Source organism: Protopterus annectens, chromosome 3.part0 (assembly GCF_019279795.1).
Source record: "Protopterus annectens isolate FY-2018-M chromosome 3.part0, PAN1.0, whole genome shotgun sequence".
Taxonomy (NCBI): domain Eukaryota; kingdom Metazoa; phylum Chordata; order Ceratodontiformes; family Protopteridae; genus Protopterus; species Protopterus annectens.
This window is the reverse complement of record NC_056731.1, coordinates 1,216,540,384-1,216,561,726: the sequence shown is the minus strand read 5'-3', so window position 1 is coordinate 1,216,561,726 and position 21,343 is coordinate 1,216,540,384. Positions and strand designations below refer to the sequence as shown.

Here is a 21,343-nt window from a genome sequence, read left to right as displayed (position 1 = left end):
TAAATGCTAAGGTAAACAGGCCATAATACTATCAAAGGTAAAAATGTTTTCAGCTTTATAAAGTACATCATGCCAAAAGGGTTCAGAAGAATGACATACTCACAGCATGTATGTACCCTACTTATGGGAGCAGTATACAACTGCAACAGCTGACATTGCCTGGTCTATCTGAGTTGGGAAATACACAAAAGGTGTCACACAGTGTGGTCATTTTATTGGCCAGAGGGCTCATTAGTTACTAGTTTAGCATAATCTGTGGCAATAAAGCACCCATACTAATCTGCACCAACAAAGCACCTTTAATAGCCTTCTAACCCCAATACACTACCCCCTGGTAGCTCACAAATTAAATGACTGAACAGTATGGATATGAAATTTCCTAACTTCTCTGTAGCTAGCTTGGTAGATATGGTCATCTTGAGACAATGTAACAATTGTCCCATGTTTACTGACAACCACGTAATCCTTAAAGAAGCAGACACAGTATGCGAGAGGTGTACTTACACAATGACACTTGTGGCTAATTTCTTGCATACACGTGAACTTCAGGTTGTCGAAACCAAACACACGACACCCACCTCACATAGCAAACACAGACAAATGTATGCTGAGGCACTTAGCACTTAACAGCAATCTTCCTAAACAACAAAGATTGCCTAGACCACCTGTTGTTAAAAAATGCCTCAGCAAGGCCACAGGACCCTGGAAAAAGAAACCCCTAACACCATATATTGTCACTATCAGTGGAGTCCCAAACATTAAGCCCTTAAGGCAAGCAAACACACTTGGAAGTGACGTGGTGCACGTACGGCAACTGCTCGGCTGAGAAATCAACACTCAGAAAACAAAAATAGCCAGCAGAAAAGGTGGAGTACCAAATAAACGTTAATAAAACAGATACTCAGGTAGAAGGTAATATGCCCAACTACCTATCTCAGACCGGTTTTGGCTGCAATAGCCTTCTTCAGTGAGAATAGTAAAGCACATAATATCCATTCCAATACGTATATTTATATATAATAACATAAAGGCAGTTCATTGGTCAATTAGAATTGGTCATTAAGACCAGGTGGGAATAAAGCCCCTAATTTAATGATCCATTTACGTTCCTTGAAATGAAGTAAATCATGCCAACCTGATTTATCTCTACATTTACCTACAATACAGTCAATAACAGTAAAATAAAAAGAGGCAGAATTGTGTTTACAAACATGTTTAAACAAGGCATTATTGGTGCGCTTGTTCCTGATATCACTAAGTTGCTCCCTAATCCTAATGGCGAAAAGGCCTGGAAGTCTGTCCCACATAGAATGAGGAGCATGTACAAGTGGCTAGGTAAATGACCCACTCTGTACTACAATTGGCCCAAAAGTTAATACTAAAAATTTCAGATATATTGCGACTGCTAAATTCCTTTGTATGTTGAACTTTATTACAATAAGAGCAGTGGCCACATGGTATACATCCGAACACTGGGCCACCTCTCAATGTATATTGAGTAGAAACAATGGAGTTGGGACCCACCTTCTTATAATGGCTAAACAGGGATCCCAATGTCCGACCTCTGCTAAAAGAAAAAGAGCATCTGTCCCTCAAGAAAGAATGTAATCTCTCCTCTGCCCTCAAAATATTCCAGTGTCTGTTAATAATGTTCATGAACCCACATGTATTGCGTCCATAAGTGGTCACCAGATGAACCAGAGAATTAGATAAATCCTTATGTTTATCCTTGTAACGTAACAAGTCAACTCTGTTCTGATTTGAAGCCCAATGACAAGCAGTGCTAGCAGTACCTGGGGGGGTAACCTCTGTTCAGGCAGTTCCAGGGTTTTGATTTAAAAAAATCGTCTTTTGTTCCACCTATGTCACATCTGGTATCCACTTTTCAAGCTAATGTCCTGAAGGATCTACATTGTAACCTCAAAGAGGCATGGTATCTAAGTCCAAGGAAGTCATCGTTCCACTGTAATCAGCATTCATCAGACCTACCATTGAGTGCAATGCCCCCTTTGGTACGTACCTGACCAGGCATATCCAACAACTGAAATGTCCACAGAGGTTCCTCAGTAAAAGAACACAGGGTGTAAGTAATATGTCCTATGCAGACCGCCTCAAGGCCCCATCTCTGTATTCTGTCTCCTACAGGCTTTGAGGGGAGATCTATGCCTGGCATACAGAGCATTGTCAGATCCCACTCTGATGGACTTCCTGCATATCCGCAAAACAAACAGCACCAGAATTAGCAATTCTAAACACTTAAACCTTGCCTGTGATATAAATAGGACCTGCTGGAGAGATAGGTATATATCCCAGAGACTACCCTGTCTATGGAACAGGCTCCCCATCCATGTGAAGCAGAGTTCCTCCCTAACCCAATTCAAATGCAACTTGGACAACTGGATGTGAAACCGGAAATTAATTCCTGGTTTGGGACCTATGCCTCTAATGGACAGAGGTAACTTGTAAATGGTTCATCTCTCAGGCCATGCTTACAATTATCAAGGGTATCAGAACTTGTCAGAGATTTGGGATGCATGGCTAGGCTTAAAAAGGCCCTTGTGGTTGTTAGCCTAGTAAACACCTATGAACCCATAAGTGCACCTTGATCCAATGGATGGGTAATCAGAAATTCACCCCTGGTCTTGTCCCTATGTCTCTGATGGACAGAGTAAATTGCTACCTATATAAATCACATCTGTAGGTCACATTTGGGTTGCACAGCTAAGCGTATAGGCCCTAGTGGTCGTTAGCCTAGTATAAATCTATGAACCTCTGAACCTATAACAAGAAGGACTATTAGCATAAAATCAGCCTGGGCATATGGAATTACTGGCACTGGCATTTCAAGAGATTACACTTAGTAATTATCAACTGTGGTCATTCATAACGTAGCATGCAAAGGTATGCACAGTTATATGCCCACTCAGTGGAGGACATAGCACAGAATACAAAATATACTGGCATACAAGAAAGGCTGACCAAATATAACCCATTGCTTTTTAATAAAAAGAATTATAAATGTGCATTAGATGTATCAAAAATTCAAATGACGTCATTCTCTTCTACTAAAATGAAGAAGAGAAACTGCAAATTTTGTCAGAAGCTATAAGACAGGACAAGAAATTTGCAAATGGCTTGATTCTCATTAATATAATGAAAAGGGACATCGACATTTTATATCAACTTATTTTAAATCAAAATGACCTTGCTGAAAACTGTCTTTCCTAACTCTCCTTCCTTACTACAGCCTTATCAGTGCAGTTCCCTATTTGCCATCTAGATAGTGGGACTGCCTGCCCCATTTGGTAGGCTGTCGTGAAACACTGGATAGCTTGTATGTCCAGAGATCTGGGAGTTAAAGGTTTCTTCTTAACCAGTCTTCATATGTTCTGCACCCAAGCAGCCCTAACTATAGCTGATGTTGCAAGGTTCACCCAAAAGCTCTAAATCTATCAGCACTGTTGCTCCTGTTAGCCACTTCATCCTAATATCTTTGCTGGGTTTCCCAGTCCTAGTCTACTATGTGAACTCAAAGCATTAGTGATGCAGTCAGATACCAGTCACTGTGTTAAAGTAGTCAGCCAAAAGATATCTTACTTTTATCACAATGTCAGTAGACCTACATGAAGTCACAGTACAATTAAAAAATCACTTCAGTAAGTCACCTTAACCCTAAAACTCTCATACTTGCATACAAACTACCAGCCCCGCCCCTTACATTTGTTGGCTAAACAGAAGTTACCCAATACAGCCTTCGTACAAATGGCCTTTGTCTCAGTAGCGGCCTGCGAATCCACAGAAGCGGGTATCGGGGGCTGCGAAAGCACCTCACTGAGTACAGGCGAACTGGTGACTAGCTTAACGGAAGCATCGTCAGCAGTTTTGTACCTGTGTGGTCTGTCTCTGTCTTTATCCTTGAGTTTTTTCAGAAGTCGGATGGCTTACCAAAGCCATTTCGGGATACGGAGATCGAGAGTGAAAGTATTTAGCTACGATAAGGGCCTGACAACGTATAGTTCTGGCGTTGAATAAACCACAAAACCGACAGCAAGGGACGTTGTGGTCTGGGCCTAAACAGGTGATGCAGTAAGAATGAAAATCTCAGTGTAGTATTTGCATTCCATGGGCAAGACAATTGTTAACTTTTTCTGACATTGGTTAGAGCAAGAAAAAAGGATCCTCAATAGGATACTTAGCTTTAGAAGACTTCTACTTCAATTTCAGAAATGAAAAGTCAGGTAGCGACCGACCGGCACTCATGCAAACTGCTTCTGCTTCAAGCTCCTCGGCAAGAAAGACTGATGTAATGGCATCTGCTGCCTGTTTTTATACCACTGACGTCCTGATGTCAGTCCTGAAGCGACAGCAACCGACACAGAAATACTAATCCTCTGGTATTCGGGCTGACTGAGGGCTACCCCTGGCAGGATAACCCAAGTGTGATGACTGCAACAGTGAAACATGAAGAACATCAGGTGGAAACAAAAGACTGATCGGCAGGATGAGGAATGTCATCCCTGGAAAGGAGAAATTTCCTCCCACTGAAATTTGTAACCCTGATGAATGATTTTCATGGCCCATTTGTCTAAAACAATATGTTGCCAATGAGAAAAATGGAGATTCAGACTTTCTGGAAGGAAAAACAGGGTCAGGGTAGGAGGAGCTCACATGGTCTCTTGAATAATTATTCAGATTTATTGGACTGTTCTTGGGTTTGGGAGGTTTGAGATTTCTTTCTGAAGCCCCCTTGCCGCTTTGTCCTGCATTTTGTTGATACTATTTTATTTTATTTTTTTACCAAAATTTGATTAAGAGATAAAAAATCTGTTGGACAATTTGGAAAAGGAGGGCTGAAAACCCACAGAGATTTCCCTTGATCACCTTGCCCCTTCCATCACACATTTTGATCAAATCTGCAGCAGAGGGGCCAAACACTAAATCTCTATCTTACCCTGGATCATCTCAGAGGTTCTGACAATAGAGCCATGCAAACCTCCTCAAAACATTACCTGTGGCCAAGGCCTTTGAAGTACCAACAGTCATATACACATAGTGACCTTCGCAGTATAAGAAACTTTATTTAAAGCAGTTTTTTCCTCACAATAAACTTCATATAAAATATTCCTCATGCTTTCACAATTTGCCAGAACAAATGTTAACATATGAGTTTGACAATTCAAAATTTTGAAAATCAAAGCTGCATAACTATATACTTTCCCCATACCTATCAACTATTTTCCCATCCTTATCAGAAAGAGTAGGATTGGAATTAACTAAGTGCTTAGCAGCAGAGGAATCAACTGAAGCTGTTGGATCAGGTTTGGGAATACTGTATATAAAAATTCAAAGACGTACAAACATCTTACCTGCAATTTTAAGTGCAGCTGGCTGGTTGTTATGAAAATTGCAGGCAGTAACACACACATCCTCTAAAGCTGACAGAACAGGGGAAATGTGTGAAGGTTCTGAAAAATACTTCTGTAACAACTCATAATATTTTCTGAGGGACAGAAAAACCTCTGAAAATACTGGCACATTGTAGCAACAGTCTTAGAGAAAGACAACTTCTCACAGGGAGGATCAGAAACTGAGTTCTCCTCTGAGTCTGCATCAGAAGTCTGAGAAAAACAAATTGTATCTGTCCCTGCATCTTCCTGTTCAGATTAATTCCAAATGGTTTAGGTGTTTGCCTTACAAACACAAGGTACAGGGTTGGAATCTCACAGGGGATAATTGGCTAGGCTTAAAATGGCTTGCAAGGGCAGTTAGCCTAGTACTAATCTATGAACCTATGAACAAGAAGGATCTCTTGGTTTGAATTCGCCTCTCCCTAACCATTCCTGCATTTGATCCTGATCAACATGAGGTTCTTCCAGACGTTTTCTACACTTGCAACGATATTTATGCATTTTCCACATTTCTTGCTTTCTCATCTGGTCCTTCACCTTATATTCTTTATTTTGTTTTTTGGCACATTCATTTGCTGCGTGACTTTTATCTACTTCTGGTTTGATTCCCATTCCTGCTTGACGCTGATGTTTCTGCTAGATTAAGAAGAGAAGTCAGCTTTGATTTATTCTCCTCATGTTTCAAAATGTTCACTACTTTTGGGACTTATGAGGTCAGCAGATATGTGTGCAGTCCCACGACTGCAGACCTATACATGTAACCAGTTTCACAGAGGCCCACCTCTCATTCGGAATGGAGAATATATAATTTTGGTATGCACTGATTTTTATAAATCATTTGGTGAGCATGAAGCATCCTTCTTGTTTTCCTGTCTAGTCTATCCAACACGTTTTGTGGCCAGTCAGCCACTCCAAAACTGTAAGATAGGACAGGAATAGCAAATTGGTTTATAGCTTAAATTTTGTTCCTATATGTCAAGTGCTGTTTTCATGATTAAAGTATTCCTTACTAAGTTTTATTCGCATTTGTTCATGTTTTATTGTTGATCCTTCATCAATTCCCAAATATTTATACACTCCCTCTTGTTCAAGTTCCTTTATATCAAATTCTTGTCCCAAATTGATGTTTTCTTTGTGCTTCAGTTTTCCTGCTTTTAAGATTGCTTTTTGCACATTTATCAAGACCAAATGACATTCTAATATCATCTGAAAAAGTTTTGACAACTTGGAGTTATGCTTTCAGTTCCTCATCTGATGAGCTATACAGTTTTAGATCATTGACAAAGAGAAGATGAGAAGTCTTTACACGTAATATCCCCCTTTGAATTTTTATCCCTGGAATGATGATTTGTCTTTTATCATGGCTTAACTGCAAAGTGGTCTGCCACTGTTTCATGGTCACTGTAATGTAGTCTATCAGTGTTGGGTGTATCTTATACATTTTTAAGCACTCTTTTATCCATGAAGTGGGATACTATCAAATGCTTTTTTGTAGTCAGTCTATACCATACTTATATTCTTCCCCTTTTTACAGTTCTCCACTATGACCTTATTTAACAACAAATGATCCTTTGTTCCATATGACTTTCTTTCGTTGCCCTTTTGTTCTAATGCCATAATTGAGTTTTCTTCTAAATGACTATAAACTCTGTCTCTTCTACATAGGTTGCATGATGATTCTCTAGTACTTTTTGATAACCCCAAACAGGAAGTGCTATCAACAGAAAATTGAGCAATGCAAAAAGAAGATACTCTGTTACTGAAAGAGTATCTAGCTATAAAGTAGGAATTTTATGCCTTGAAATACTATTTATTAAGCAGGCAGTTTTCAACTTTGTAACGGATCACACACAATTGCAATGGTTAAGTAGGCATGTTTTCAATATGCAGTTACCCACAGGCCTGTCTTAACCAGAAGAAATGCTTAAGTGTTGTTGAGTGCCTAAAACCCATTGTTATGGGTCGAAACACTCTGACTTTGTGCTGGTGGGCAGTTATATGAAACTGCCATTACAAATGTTTGTCAAAATCCTGAAGGGGTTCATATCAGGATCAATTAGAAAAGCTGGAGGGGTTTACAGATCAAAGTGAACCAGACAGTGGTCAGACCACAGGCCGGTCTCCACCTTCACTTCCAAATTATCTATCCAATTGGAATATCAAATCCAGAGCGGACCCTCTCATACATCTGAAAGAAGAAACTAACTTAGCCAAGCCCAGACTCATTACAATATGGATAAATTCAACAGTAAGTTTAGCATACAAGAGAATAAAATCAGCTATGAGCAACCACCTTGGGAGATCCAATACTGCATCAATGAGGAATTCAGTGAACTCTTGCATACAAACTTTGAGAGAACCAAGTGGGGTGTCAATGAAAAGAAATCTGCAATTCAAATGAAGGAAACAGCAATCCTGCAGAAGAAACTAATTTAGCAAAACCAAATCATTATAATGTTCAGAAGTTCTAAAGCAAGTTTAACCAATTCATCAGCAAGCTAGGGGAACGAAGCCAGCTAAGATCAGCCACCTTAGGTGACCGAGTACTGTATCAGTGATGAAATCAGTGAACTCTTGCATAACAACCAAGTGGACGGCAATTTGCTGTTCATCTGGACCATTAGTCTGGAAAAAAAGAATACCTCTTCAATGATATTTTTTCATCAAGGACTCTGATGACTGAAAGAATTTGAGGTATGGCTATTGTTACATGAGGCTTAAGGGTCTCATCCAGCCATGTCCCAGTGACAAAATACCAGGGTCATTCCCCAAAACAAGTCTCAGACTATCAAAAGAAAACACTGGTACACAGGCTCGAGGACCAAATAGCAGTAATAACTCCAACAGCAATGGCAATGAACCACACTTCTTTTAGTATACACCTTTATTTTGACCACTATTGTCCTAAGACTTCTTCAGAACTCAACACACATCACAATGTTCACCATCATTTATACAGCCTTCAATTAACGCAATTATATAATAATCCAATTAACTTCTGTTGCACTTAAAAAACACTCAACAATAAAGCTAGTATGTATAGCTATTGTTACATGAGGCCTAAGGGTCTCATCCAGCCATGTCCCAGTGACAAAATACCAGGGCCATTCCCCAAAACAAGTCTCAGACTATGTTGGTCTTACTTCTGCGGACTTAGCATTAAATATCAGAAAGCATTCAGTGCTTGTTTATAGGACCTTCTGGTTGTAATTATGCAAAATACTGCAGCTATATATAAACAATGATTACCCAAAAGCATGTACAAAAAATATAAATTCCATATCTGCTACTGAATATTTAAACTGTTTCACATTATGAAACTGCTACTACCATTTAGAAAAACATTGCAATTGTCATAAAATACATGTTGATAATACATCAGATTCTAGAAAAGCAGTTACTACCTAGATTTTAAAACTAGTTTAGAATTCTGAAGACACTGATCATCTCATTTCTCCCTCCACTCTGCAAGAATATTCTGATGTCTTGAAAACTCACCGAATAAACATTAATCAGTTTGATCAGTCAGGAATGGATGAAACATATGTAATTCTGCGTATTAACCAACACTTATTTTTACTGTCATATTTTCAAAAAAATGGCACCTCACCTACTCCATAAAACACAGCTGCAGTCAGTGAATCATCCTCATCAAATGAAGTGAAAGCTTCTACCAGTTGTAGGGCTGTCTCTGTATTAACAGCATTGCGAGCTTCTGGCCTATTGATCCCAACTGTCACAATGCTTCCATGCCTCTCGGTTAATACATTATTTTTTTTCACTAGAAAAATAAAGAAAGACAACTTAAGCTGACATATATTGCATTATCTTTTGGCAATGCATATGCATTTTAAAACTGGAGACAGAAAGGAAAGAAGTCAAAATTTAGAATATATATTTTATATTTAAAGCAAAAGTCTATTTTACTGCTTTTGAAGCCACTGCTAATACCTTACTCTGTGTGTTCAGTATACTTATCTGATGTATTTTAGCTTACATAATAGTTCTGTGATTAAAAAATGTTCAAGTTCTAGCAAAAAAGGCACTGTGTTATGACTCACATCATAAAGTACAGGTCTGTGATATACTTACCTTAGCACTTACAAAATAGAATCACTGCTTCAGGAATATAAACATTTTGAGGATATCTGCTGCAAAGCAGATGTCAGTTACTGCCCAGCTGTGTTTTTTAATCAGTCTGTCACTCCATTAATTACAAGGAAATGAAGGCTGGTGCTATGGCTGTCACAGGAAGTGCAGCTTACAAAATGTAGAATGCCTCACACTTATTTCTGTTCTTATATAATCCCCAGAAATTGAGTCAGAAGAGAGGAGAATAAGCAAAACATTACACCAACAGATATTCCCATCATGTGTTTAGGCAGAAATGTAACCAGAAGTCAAGCAGCAACAAAAACACATAATAATAATAACTAACAATAATAATAATAATAATTCAAAAGGCATATCAGCACATCGTGATGTTGCAGTCATATGTAAGAAAGTAATAAGGATAAAGCACTGGTGTGCAAGGAAGGTGTGCGGCAGCCTGTCATACTGCAATGATTCTATTATATGGGCACTTACTGTTAATGCTGTGCATTATAAGGATGATTGTTTCAGGAACACAAAAATGATTGGGTTAGTAACCAAACGGTCTGGCCTCATATCACAAGAGAGGATGGACAGGCTAAGGGAGTAGGCCTAAAAGAACTACCATAGCAAACACTAACCTACCTTTTTTTTAAACAAGAAACATCTTTATTAAATTATCACTTATGACATAGGCAATCATGCATTTATATAAATGAAATTAAGCCAGATTGACATAAGCTTAGTTGCAAGCATTATACATCATAAACCATATTGACATAATTTTAGCTACAAACATTTTAAATCACTTATAACCTACCCAAGCATTGTCGGTCATCCATTACATAGCTCATTCAAATCCTGCTTTCTTTTAACCCTCATTCCTCCCCTGTATATAGTATTCCCACAACTCCCATTTTCTCTATGTAAGTGGTCCTACCCTTTTCTAAAAATCCAAATTCAAGTCGTTTTATCTCTGTTACTATATTCACTACTTCTAGTACAGTTGGTTTAGATTTTGATTTCCATTTTCTAGTAATTGCTTTTTTATCAGCCAACATAATTAGACTCAGCAAGACCTTACCATATTTAGGCAATTCCAATTCTGTATCATAGCTCGGAAAAATAATTTCCCTAGATACATCAATTTGCTCACCCAGTATCTCTGATAGAGTAGTCTGCAAGGATTCTTCAAAGTCTGCCAAGTCATTACACTCCCAGAAAATATGTTCCAAATTACTTCTTTCTTCACCATCACACCTCCAACATTTGCTGTCTACTTTAGGAAAAATTCTCATCTACTTGGAGTATAAAAATACCTATGGAAACATTTCCAAGCAAAAATCCTAAATCTTCTAGATTTTGCTCCGTATTTGGGAGACATACATATACCCCCATTACTTCTTTGTGAAGTACTTATCCAACCTCTCTTCTCAATCCTTTCTAACCTCTTTTGATTTATTCTTACAGTTATCATGCAATATTTGATTGTGTCTTTCGGCTTTTCCCGGTTAGGGGTCGCCACAGCGGAACTCCGGTCCGCTAATGATTGGCAGTAGAGTTTTACGTGCTGGCTTGCCGGGCCTAACGCACAAACTTCAACGAAGGAACGCCCGTTCATGCATGTCGCCACACAGAAGACGCTCTAACTGAGAATCGAATGGGCAATGTCTAACTGTGAGGTGACAACGCTACCGCAGCACCACCACCGCAGTACATCATGCAATATTTGATATGCGCTACTAATTATTTGCTTTTTAATAGCAGCTTCTACTCAACATTTTACTAAAAATCTACTAAAAACTCCACTAGTGCTGGTTTTTCATTTAGGACCCCCCCCCACTATTTCTTTCTCTTCGCCTATACTCTGATATCAATCCTTGATAGGGAAGACAAATTCTTGGCATATTCTATTATCTTTCCCTCTAGTTATTTGCTCTCAATACCTTGGTTCCTTTGCCAGTTTTCTCTAATAAATTCCAACCGTCTCTTGCCTACTGTCTGGATCCCTATTGGCAGCATCTACTTTCTCCATTTCTGTGTTGGCTTATTTCTTAGAAAACTTTCTGCTACTTTATGAATATAATATTCTGCATGATTATTGTTAATCTCCATAAAGATCTACATCCAAAGTCCCAGTCTCTCCTTGTTTCTTGAGTTCCCCCCAGTTTCTTCATCACGCCTTTCCAATTTGAATTATAGGTTTCTGCTTGTGCTATGTATAGGAGCCTTAACTGTGTAGCTCTGAAATACACCTTCAAATCAGGTAATCCCAATCCGTCTTGTTCTATTGGAAGAATCAGTTTATCCCAGTTGACTCTTGCCATCTTCCCCTCCCAGATAAAATCCTTCAGCTCTTTATTAATAGTTATACACAACTACTCCTCTAGTTAGTAAAATATGCCTGACCTGTGTATAAGACTAAAGGGCCTAAAAACATTTTAACTGGTTGTATCTTACTATCCATATCCATACAAAAGAGCTTCCAATTTCTCAGTTTTTGTATTATCTTTGGTTTAGTGTCTTCCCACATAGTGTTAGCTGTCACACTCCTAAGTATTTCATTTTATCATGGCATATAAATATGGATATTGCTGAACCAATTTGTGTGTGGGTACATAGTTTCTCGCTATTGCCTTTATTTTACTTCATTAATTTTGTATCCCAAAAAGATATGAAACTGTATCAAAATGTTGCACAACACTGAAATTTCCTTTTCTGTTTTTATCAGGTATAAGTATAAAATGATATCCGCAGTGGTGCAGCGGTAGCGTTGTTGCCGCACAGCAAGAGGTTCTCCCGTTTGATTCTCGGCTGGAGTGTGGGGAGTGCCTTCTGTGTGGAGTCTGCATGGCCTCCCCGCGGTTGGGTGGGCGTTCGAAGTCAAGCTGGCACCTCGGCATTTGTCAAACTCTACTGCCAATCATAAGCGGACCGGAGTTCCGCTGTGGTGACCCTTATCCGGGAAAAGCCAAAAGTCAACAACAACAACAACATCAGGTATAAAATCATATCATCTCGTTCTAAATATAAAGCAAATAATAAAGGGGAAGGAGGGCACACCTGCCTGGTTCCTCTGCTCAAGCAGAAATTGTCAGAGAGGAACTCGCCCACTTTCATTTTTGCATCTGACCCCTACATGGGTCTAACCATCTGCATTATAATGCTTAATAAATGTGCAAATGGAAGTCCAAATTGCTATATCACAAATGCCCTGAGCACATTCATGCCTGAAAAAGACAGCAGCAGTGGTTGTTGATATGGTAAAGTTTGCATATCTAATCCTGACAATGATATATTGTACTCACCACTGCTAAATGTAAACACAACTGACACCTACTTAAAGATAGTCTGTTTAGTAACGTCTACCCTACTTTTTTGATATATTAGTCATAAAGTTTATTAGACTGTCTTTAAGTGTTTTGTTCTTTCTGAATAATGTCTGAGTTGTCTATGAATGTCCACAGTATACATAATTATTTTTCATTAACATTTTTGCTTCAGAAAGATAAGTCACTAAAATGCCTAGTTAACTGAGACTACCTTTGGCATAAATGAAGTATCCTTTTCCTAAGTGAAACAATGTGCTTATGAAAAAATGTGCAATACTCTTTACAACAGTGCTTGCTAATTCTGCCTGAAGTAACTGCTATTAAAAAGATCTTTCCAAGACAAAGATTTTTTAGATCTGTTGTATATACAGGTTTGAAGATTTGGAGGGGCAATCAACTTTTCAGTTATAAAGAATCATAAAGCTGAAATCCCATTTGACATAGGGTGTCCTAGGGGACTGAGATGATGCATACCTTTTAAAATATTCTCAAGACTTTATGGATTGTAATTGCTTGATATACTGGCATACATGCCAAAACAATAGACCGATGAAGCTTAAGAGAGGAGTATGCCAAGCCAAAGATAAATAAGACTGGTAGAATACTGCAAAATGTGAAGAATATAACTACAAAATGAAACAGTATAAACAGAATGACACCACAATGAAAATAATTTGCAAATAAAATTACCTAATGGTGGACGTCTTATCTTCTTTAAGTACAGAATAAATGTCCTGAGTAAATAAATTACTTGAATTAACTAGTGATATTTTATGCTAAGAATCTATGAGCTGTGAGATTGGGCTGAAGAGTCCTGCCTTCCTGCTGGTAAACAAGTTGCTGTGAAGAGGCAGAATCAGACATGGATAAGTCAAAATTTGTGTTACTAATGCCGATCTAGATTGGCTTGATCATAAAGGAGCTATGAGAGGTGTGTTAGCGTTTAATATTTAATAGCCATCACTGAATAAATGATATATGAAGGGAAGCACAAGTAAGGTATTAATTCCAGCTGGAGGATATCGTGCTGGTTTTCAATGTTCTTTCATAAATTATCTGCTGAAAAACAGTGGGTGTTGATGGTCTTGATAAGAGTCAGACAAATCAGCCTTAAGACTGCATCAAACACTGTGGGGTCATCAGGAAAGTGTGTCTGTCCAGTTTCACTTCTTAGGAAAGAGTAATCTCTCTGGTCAGAAGATCTCTGATTGTTCTGTTGACTTGGAATATAAATGGTCTGAAGGAAGACATCTACTTATATTGCTTTCTTTTGAAGGTAACACAGCCAGTCTCCATAGAAGGCATGAGTGAACACTCCCTTACTTGCTGATGAATCATATGACAGTAGTATTTTTCATAGCTGTCTACAGGCTCCTGTCTTTGGCACAGTCCTGAACATTGTTAATAGGGTTAAATGGATTGCCACCATTTCTTGAAGTTTATGCAATGTCTTATTTGAGTGGGATGCCAATGGTACTGTCTTGTAGTTGATCTCTTGAAAGAAAATCTAGTTAGTCAGTTGTGAGAGTCTAACCTGAAGATGAAGAACCAGCATGCCTGGGTTTATGGAAAACTGCAGAATACACAAATGATATTATTTATCTCATGAAGGAATTAGAGGACATGCCGATTACGGAGACTGTGTGCTCTGGCTTAACAAGTTTCTCAAATGCTCTTGCAGCTTTACATGTAAAGCATCTAATCCTATAATTAATGACAGCATGAGCTTAAAAGAGTATCAAGGAAACTCTTCTATTAGGGACCAGTTTCAGAAAAAAATTACTATCAGATACACTTTGCTTACAGGAGAAAATACCACATAGATGGGGAAATGAGGATGCTCCCCAAAACATCTTCTGCAGAAACAAGTGTATGTCTTTTAAGAGACAGGTGCTTTATCCTGCGTATCAGTTAAAAAATGTGTGTCACAAGATCTGACATCCAGTACAGTTGCAATGTCTGAAATAATATGTACTCCTTCTAATTTACTCATGCTTGCTTTCTGATAAGGTTTCCATATAGTTATTCCATACTCTACTTTGGGTCTAATGTAGCTTACAAACAATGATTTCATCATTTCTGATTTTCCAGACTTTATAAATCATTTCATACAGCCTACAGTTTTACAGCTAACATTAATAAACTGGTTGATACGATTAGAAAAACTCAAAGCTGGATCTACCTGTATACCCAGTTCCTTAAATAAATCTACAGATTCAATCACAGTGTGCTGTATTAAATATCTCCCCTTCAGCCTTCTTCTTCTTTCGGCTTTCCCCGGTCAGGGGTTGCCACAGCGGAACTACGGTCCACTAATAATTGGCAGTAGATTTTTTACGGGTGCCGAGGTGCCAGCTCGATGCCCAACCTTCAACGAAGGCATGCCCATTCTACACATGTCTTTCGAACGCCACTCGACCACGGGAAGGACATGCAGACTCCATACAGAAAGCGCTCCCATCCCCTTCAGCCTATGTCTCCTAAATCTCACACACTTAGTTTTTTATGTATTTATCAACATATTATTCTCCTGGGTTCAAATGGTGGATTTAGTCAAATTGTCTTGCAGGCATGCCCTATCTCTAACACGTGTAACCAGTTTGCCCATTTTCGTGTCATCTACATCCAGGCAGTAGAACACTTCAGGTGAAAAAGATAGATCTGAAAGATACAACTTAAACAAGTATGGGCCTAGAACAGAGCCACGTGGGACACCGTGACTGTAACCTAGAATGTCACCTGTCCAACTGTTGTATGATACTTGCCATGTCCTATTTGTAAGCTATGCACCTATCCATCTTATCAAGAATACAGCAACACCTACTTGTTCTTATTTCTTGATCAGTGTTTTTTGTATGATTCTATCAATGGCTGATGTTAAGTCTATATAAATTACATCACAGCTCAATTTTTTATTTGCAGCTGCTATCATGTTGTTATAGAATACCATGCTGCAGGTGGTTATAGATCTATTTTCAGCATATAGGTTCACAGATTGTTATTAGGCTATTGACCATCAGGGCTGTTACAAGTCTAGCCGCACCCCCCCAAACCATTTGGGTCTCATGTATCATATGGGGGAGTCTCATGTATCATATGGGGGGAGTGCATGTTAATAGGCAGGTAGTTAAGGATCTGTATGTGGGGGGTGTTAGTTATGATAAAACATTTCTTATTGATATCTTGTGTCTATAAAGGACATGGGACCAGATCTGGGGTAAATTTATGATTTTCCATCCAATTCTCAAGGTTTCATTTAAATCGGGTCAGGGGGTCAGGGATGAACTCTGTTTTACATGGATGGGGAGCCCGTTCCATAGTGCAGAGATCCTTTGGGACACATATCTGTCTCTCCAGCATGTTCTATCTATATCACAAGTGAAGTTCAGATTCCTAGATGCAGTGTTTCTGGTGTTGTTTTGTGCATGTGCAACAGATCCATTAACGCTGGGTTGGAGGAAGCCCTGTAAACCAGGTGAAGATCAACTCTCAGCAGCTGATAGGAGACTGAATACAGAGACAATCAGTGTAGGACAGGGCATTCATGTCCTAAATTCTCCTGGTGAAAAACCTTTGTGGGCCTTACAACTGCTGCAAGTTGTCTGGTTAGATACATGCCATACAGGGCACTGTATTCAATTATAGCTCTGGTAAGTGCCAAATAGAGTAGTATTAAAATTTCCTTGGACCTGAATACCACACCCTTACCTATGCATGTTGACATACTGTTTCAAGTCCCAACTTTTCCAAATCTGGCAATAATTTATCCAAAATAATCTTCTTTATTTTTCCACAACAAGTAAAGTTCTTTATGAATCTGGGTTTGTCCGTTCTCCTTTCCCTTAAAGGTGGGTATAACAAGTACATATCTCCAATCTTTATAAATTTCCCTGTACTTAAATGACCTAGTGAATAACATATATAATGGTATAATCTTTTTTTAATTTCACCAAGTCTTTTGGGTTTCTAATATTATGATGGGAATGGACCCCATTCCTCAGTCAAAGTATGATTAAGATTCATGAAATTAGTATTGTTTCAATCTTTGCTGTTAGCCAGAAGTTCTCTTCGCAGCACCCGCAATGTGCCCAGTAATGACTCCTTCTGCAATTTGTATGGTATTACATGCATCGGTAACGTATCCAAGTATGATTATAAATTCTTTTTTATAACACCTGTCGCTCCTACTACTACAACTACTACCACTACTGGAACTGTCTGGGTATGTTTATTCCACATTGCTCTCATTTCTGCCTACTCCTGCTATTTTATGACTTTGTGACTCTCTGTATTTAAGACACTGTAGTCACTGGGTGTAGCAATTTCAGTGATCAATATTACTTTTGTCTTCTTTTCATGGACTACTATATCTGGTTTTCTCGCATCTATTTTTTGAACTGTTGGTAACAAGTTATCCATATCATATAAACTACATCATTTTCTATAATGCTTTGTGGATCATGTTTCCAGTGGTTTTCACCCACTTCAATACAATAATGTTTGCACAATCCCGAATGCAACAGTCTTGCCACATTATTATGTCTTTCAGTATACAGTCCTTCTGCCATTAGTATATGATTGTTTTCAAATCTGTTTTACAAAAAGTACAGTTTTGTACCTACCATAAATGTAGATGTTCGAGTGCTCATACAGCTGCAGTCATAACAGATGGGTTATCCTGCCGTCAGGCGGGTCCTCGGTCGGCCGAATTCCAAAGTCTAGGTCCGGTGTCGGTTGTCGTCGCTTCCTCCCTGACGTCAGTGCGGCAGGGGTATAAAAGAGGCAGCTGACGCCATTTTCTTCAGTTTTTCTTGCCCCAGATGTCAGGTGCCCCCAGATGGAAGGCAAACATAATGTTATGCAAAACTGCAATGTTGATAAATCAAAAACAGTAGTTGCAAGCAAATACACCATAAAAGAATACCCCAAAAGGTTATATGAAAAGGGTTTGTCATAAGGCCTGTCCTAAGAGGGGTTGGAGGGAGGGAAACCTGGACTGCAGCTGTATGAGCACTTGAACATCTACATTTATGGTAGGTACAAAACTGTACTATGTTCATCGTGCATACAGCTGCAGTCATAACAGATGGGTAGAATCCCAAAGCTAAGTAAGGGTGGTAGGCACTAAGTGGAACTAGGAGGGGCTAGGATGCCCTGCAGGACTGCTGTGGCAAAGCCCGCTCTAGATTTAGAGTATAGTGGGAGGTGATGGTGTTTGGAGAAAGTGTGCACTGAACTCCAGGTGGCTGCTTCCAAACTATCCTTGGTGGGGACCCCCCTGAGGAAGGCTGCAGAGGTAGCTGTGGCTCTGGTGGTGTGGGAACTGATGGATGCAGGCACAGTTTTTCCATGAAATGAGTAACAAAAGCGTATGCAGTGGGCTATCCATTTTGAAATTGTCTGTTTGGAAATAGCCTTTCCTTGGGCACCTGCAGCATAGGACACAAAGAGTTGCTCAGATTTCCTGAATGGCTTTGTCCTGTCCAAATAATAACGAAGTTGTCTGTGAATGTCCAAGGAATGAAGTAGTCATTCCCCTTTTTTTGTGGATTAGGATAAAAGGTAGGTATGTGGATAGTCTAATTCAAAGCTACACTGGATACTACCTTTGGCATAAAGGTAGGGTTGGTTCATAAGGAAACTCTGTCCTGATGGAAAATGATGAATGGTTGCACAGCCATGAGGGCCTGTAGCTCCGAAACCCTGCGAGCTGAGGTGATAGCCAGAAGAAAGGCTGTTTTCCATGACAAGTACTGTAACTCTTATGAAGAAGCTGGCTCGAAGGGAGGAAGGGTCAGCTTTTCCAATACGAAGTTGAGGTACCAAGCAGGGGACTGGTAGTTTCCTTGGGGGTTTTATATTCTTTGCCCCTCTGAGGAACTGCCTTAAGAGAGGATGAGAGAATAAAGGAGGATCTGTGTTGTATTGTGCAGAAATGGCTGAAGCGTGGATCTTGATGGAGGAGAAGGAAAGTCCATTGTTTAACATCTCAGCTAGGTACTGTAAAATTTGAGGTATATTTATTACCCAAGGATTCTGTCCCTTCTTTTGATTCCAGGCACAAAATCGTTTCCATTTGGCGGAGTAGGCCTTTCTAGTAGAAGGTCTTCTGGCCTCCAAGATGACATCCTGCACCTCCTTGGAGAGGAGAAACTGTTGGGAAATCAAGGAATTCTCCATGCAGCTAGATTTAGAGTTTTGAGATGGCTGTGAAGAGTTTTGTAGTTGTGCTGGGACAACAGAAGAGGGACTAGAGGTAGGATCCATGGTGGGGAATGTGTCAGGCTCTTCAGGAGCGGATACCAGTGTTGCCTTGGCCAGTCTGGAGCAATGAGAATCATTTTCGGATTCTCTGCTCTGGCTTTTAATAGAACTTTGGGCAGCAGAGGAAGAGGCGGGAAGGCATAGACTGTCAATGTTGCCCAATTGAAGGAAAGTGCGTCCACTTTCCAGGCCTGTGGATGATAGGTCCTTGAACAAACTGGCAATTTCTGTAGGTAGCAAAGAGATCTATGTCTGGCTGTCCCCATGCCTGAGTTATCTTTGTGAAAATTTGAGGATGTAACTTCCACTCGTGTGGATCTGTCATATTTCTGCTTAGATTGTCTGCCAGTGTGTTTTCCTTCCCTGGCAGGAATTGTGCCTGTAGTTGAATTTTCAATTCCAGTGCTGTGTTCCATGGGGTCATGGCTTGCCTGCACAGGGGGTATGAATGAGTTCCCCCCTGTTTGTTTATGTAACACATCACTGTGGTGTTGTCTGTCCTTATCAATAGCTGGCCTGGATGCAGTAGGTCTTTGAAGGTCATAATAGCCTTTTGCATGGCTAGCATTTCCTTTTGGTTGATGTGAAGGAGCTTCTCTTTTCGTGCCCATTTTCCCTGAATGCACTGATCTGTCATGTGTGCTCCCCAGGCGTAGTCTGAGGCGTCTGTTGTGGTGATTTGAGTTGTTTGAGGTACACAGAAAGGAAGACCTGTGTTTCTTTGGCAAGCTTGAGCCCACCACATAAATTCCTTTTGAAGGCATGGAATGAGTGGTATAATTGCTTCCAAGCTGTGGCTGTGTTGAGACCATAAGTTTTTAGGTACCATTGAAGTTTCCTCATATGCAGCTTTGCACATGGGATTAGTAGGATGCAAGATGCCATGAATCCCAGAGCCTGCAGGACTTTCCTTGCAGTTAGCCTGGTGTAAGTTGCCATTTTTCTGAAGTATTGAGACAGTTGCCCTTGCTTGTCTGGCGTGAGGTAGGCCATCTGGGTGGTTGTATCCAAGCTGGCACCCAGGAAAATTATTTGTTGAGAGGGTATTAGTTTTGATTTCGTTTTGTTGACTGTGTATCCCAGGAAGTTCAACAGTTTTATTACAAACGCCAGGTGCTGCAGTAGTATGTCCTTGCTGTCCGCTTGGATCAGGCAGTCATCCAGATATGGGTAGATTTGTATCCCTTGTAGTCTGCAGAAGGCGATTACTGATGCCAGGCATTTCGTAAACACTCTGGGTGTAGTAGATAAGCCAAAGGGCAATGCAGAGAATTGATAATGGGTTGAGCCTGCAAGAAATCTGAGGTATCTTCTGCAATTTTGTCTGATAGGGACATGCAGGTATGCCTCCTTGAGGTCCAGTGTTACCAGCCAAGACTCCTTGCCCAGCATGGGAAGAAGCTGCTGTAATGTGAGCATCTTGAATTTTGGCACCTGTAGATATGTGTTTAGGATGGATAGGTCTAAGATAGGTCTCCAATCTTTGTCTTTCCTTCGTACCAGGAATAGTCTGGAATAAAACCCTTGACCTTGTTCTTTTGCAGGTACCTCTTGAATTGCTTTCATGTCCAGGAGAGTTGAAACTTGTTTTTGTGCCTCTGCCCTTTGATTTTGTGGCAGGTTTGGCATGCCTCTCATTTTTGGAAGGGTGTGAAAGTGGAACCTGTAGCCTCTGTCTATAATGTCCAGAATCCATTTGTCTTTTGTAACAATATGCCAATTTTTTGAGAATAATGTCAGTTTTCCGCCCAAAGGTGCTGCCATTAAAGCTTTGCTGGGCAGGTGTAGGGGGAAGTCATTGTGTCTGTTTTCTAAAAGACTGTGATCTATTTTCTCCACCTCTTGGGGTTGGTGCTTGCCACTGTCTGGCTCTGAAAGATCCTTGAGGTTGCCCTCTACCCCTTGGATGCCTGTATCTGCCCCTTTGAGGTCTGTCCGTGGCTGGAAAGGACCAATTTTTTGAAGGCCAGTTTCTGCTGAAACGTGGAGGCTGTACCTACAGTCATCCAATACACTGATGACTCTACCTTGGTTTGTGCCGCCCCCAACATTTCTGAACTACTGACCAAAACCCAAATAGCTTTTTCCACTACTGAGAACTGGATGCACCAAAATCACCTTTCCCTCAACTCCAGTAAATCTAAAATTCTAATATTCCTCCCCTCCAAGGTTTCCTCCTTTGACAAAAACACTCTCAATATCATTAGCCAATCCTCCACTACTATAGAAATAGTCTCCTCTGCAAAA

General features: G+C 39.9%; 1 protein-coding gene across 1 annotated transcript in view; it reads right to left on the bottom strand.

Moving 5' to 3' along the window:
* Nucleotides 1-21,343, bottom strand: part of LOC122796717 (probable enoyl-CoA hydratase echA8) — a 939,187-nt gene that overhangs the window by 437,641 nt on the left and 480,203 nt on the right. The window contains exon 3 of the mRNA XM_044065416.1: nt 9,019-9,189. Within this exon, the coding sequence (XP_043921351.1) occupies nt 9,019-9,189 (171 nt within the window). The remainder of the gene's footprint in view (nt 1-9,018; nt 9,190-21,343) is intronic.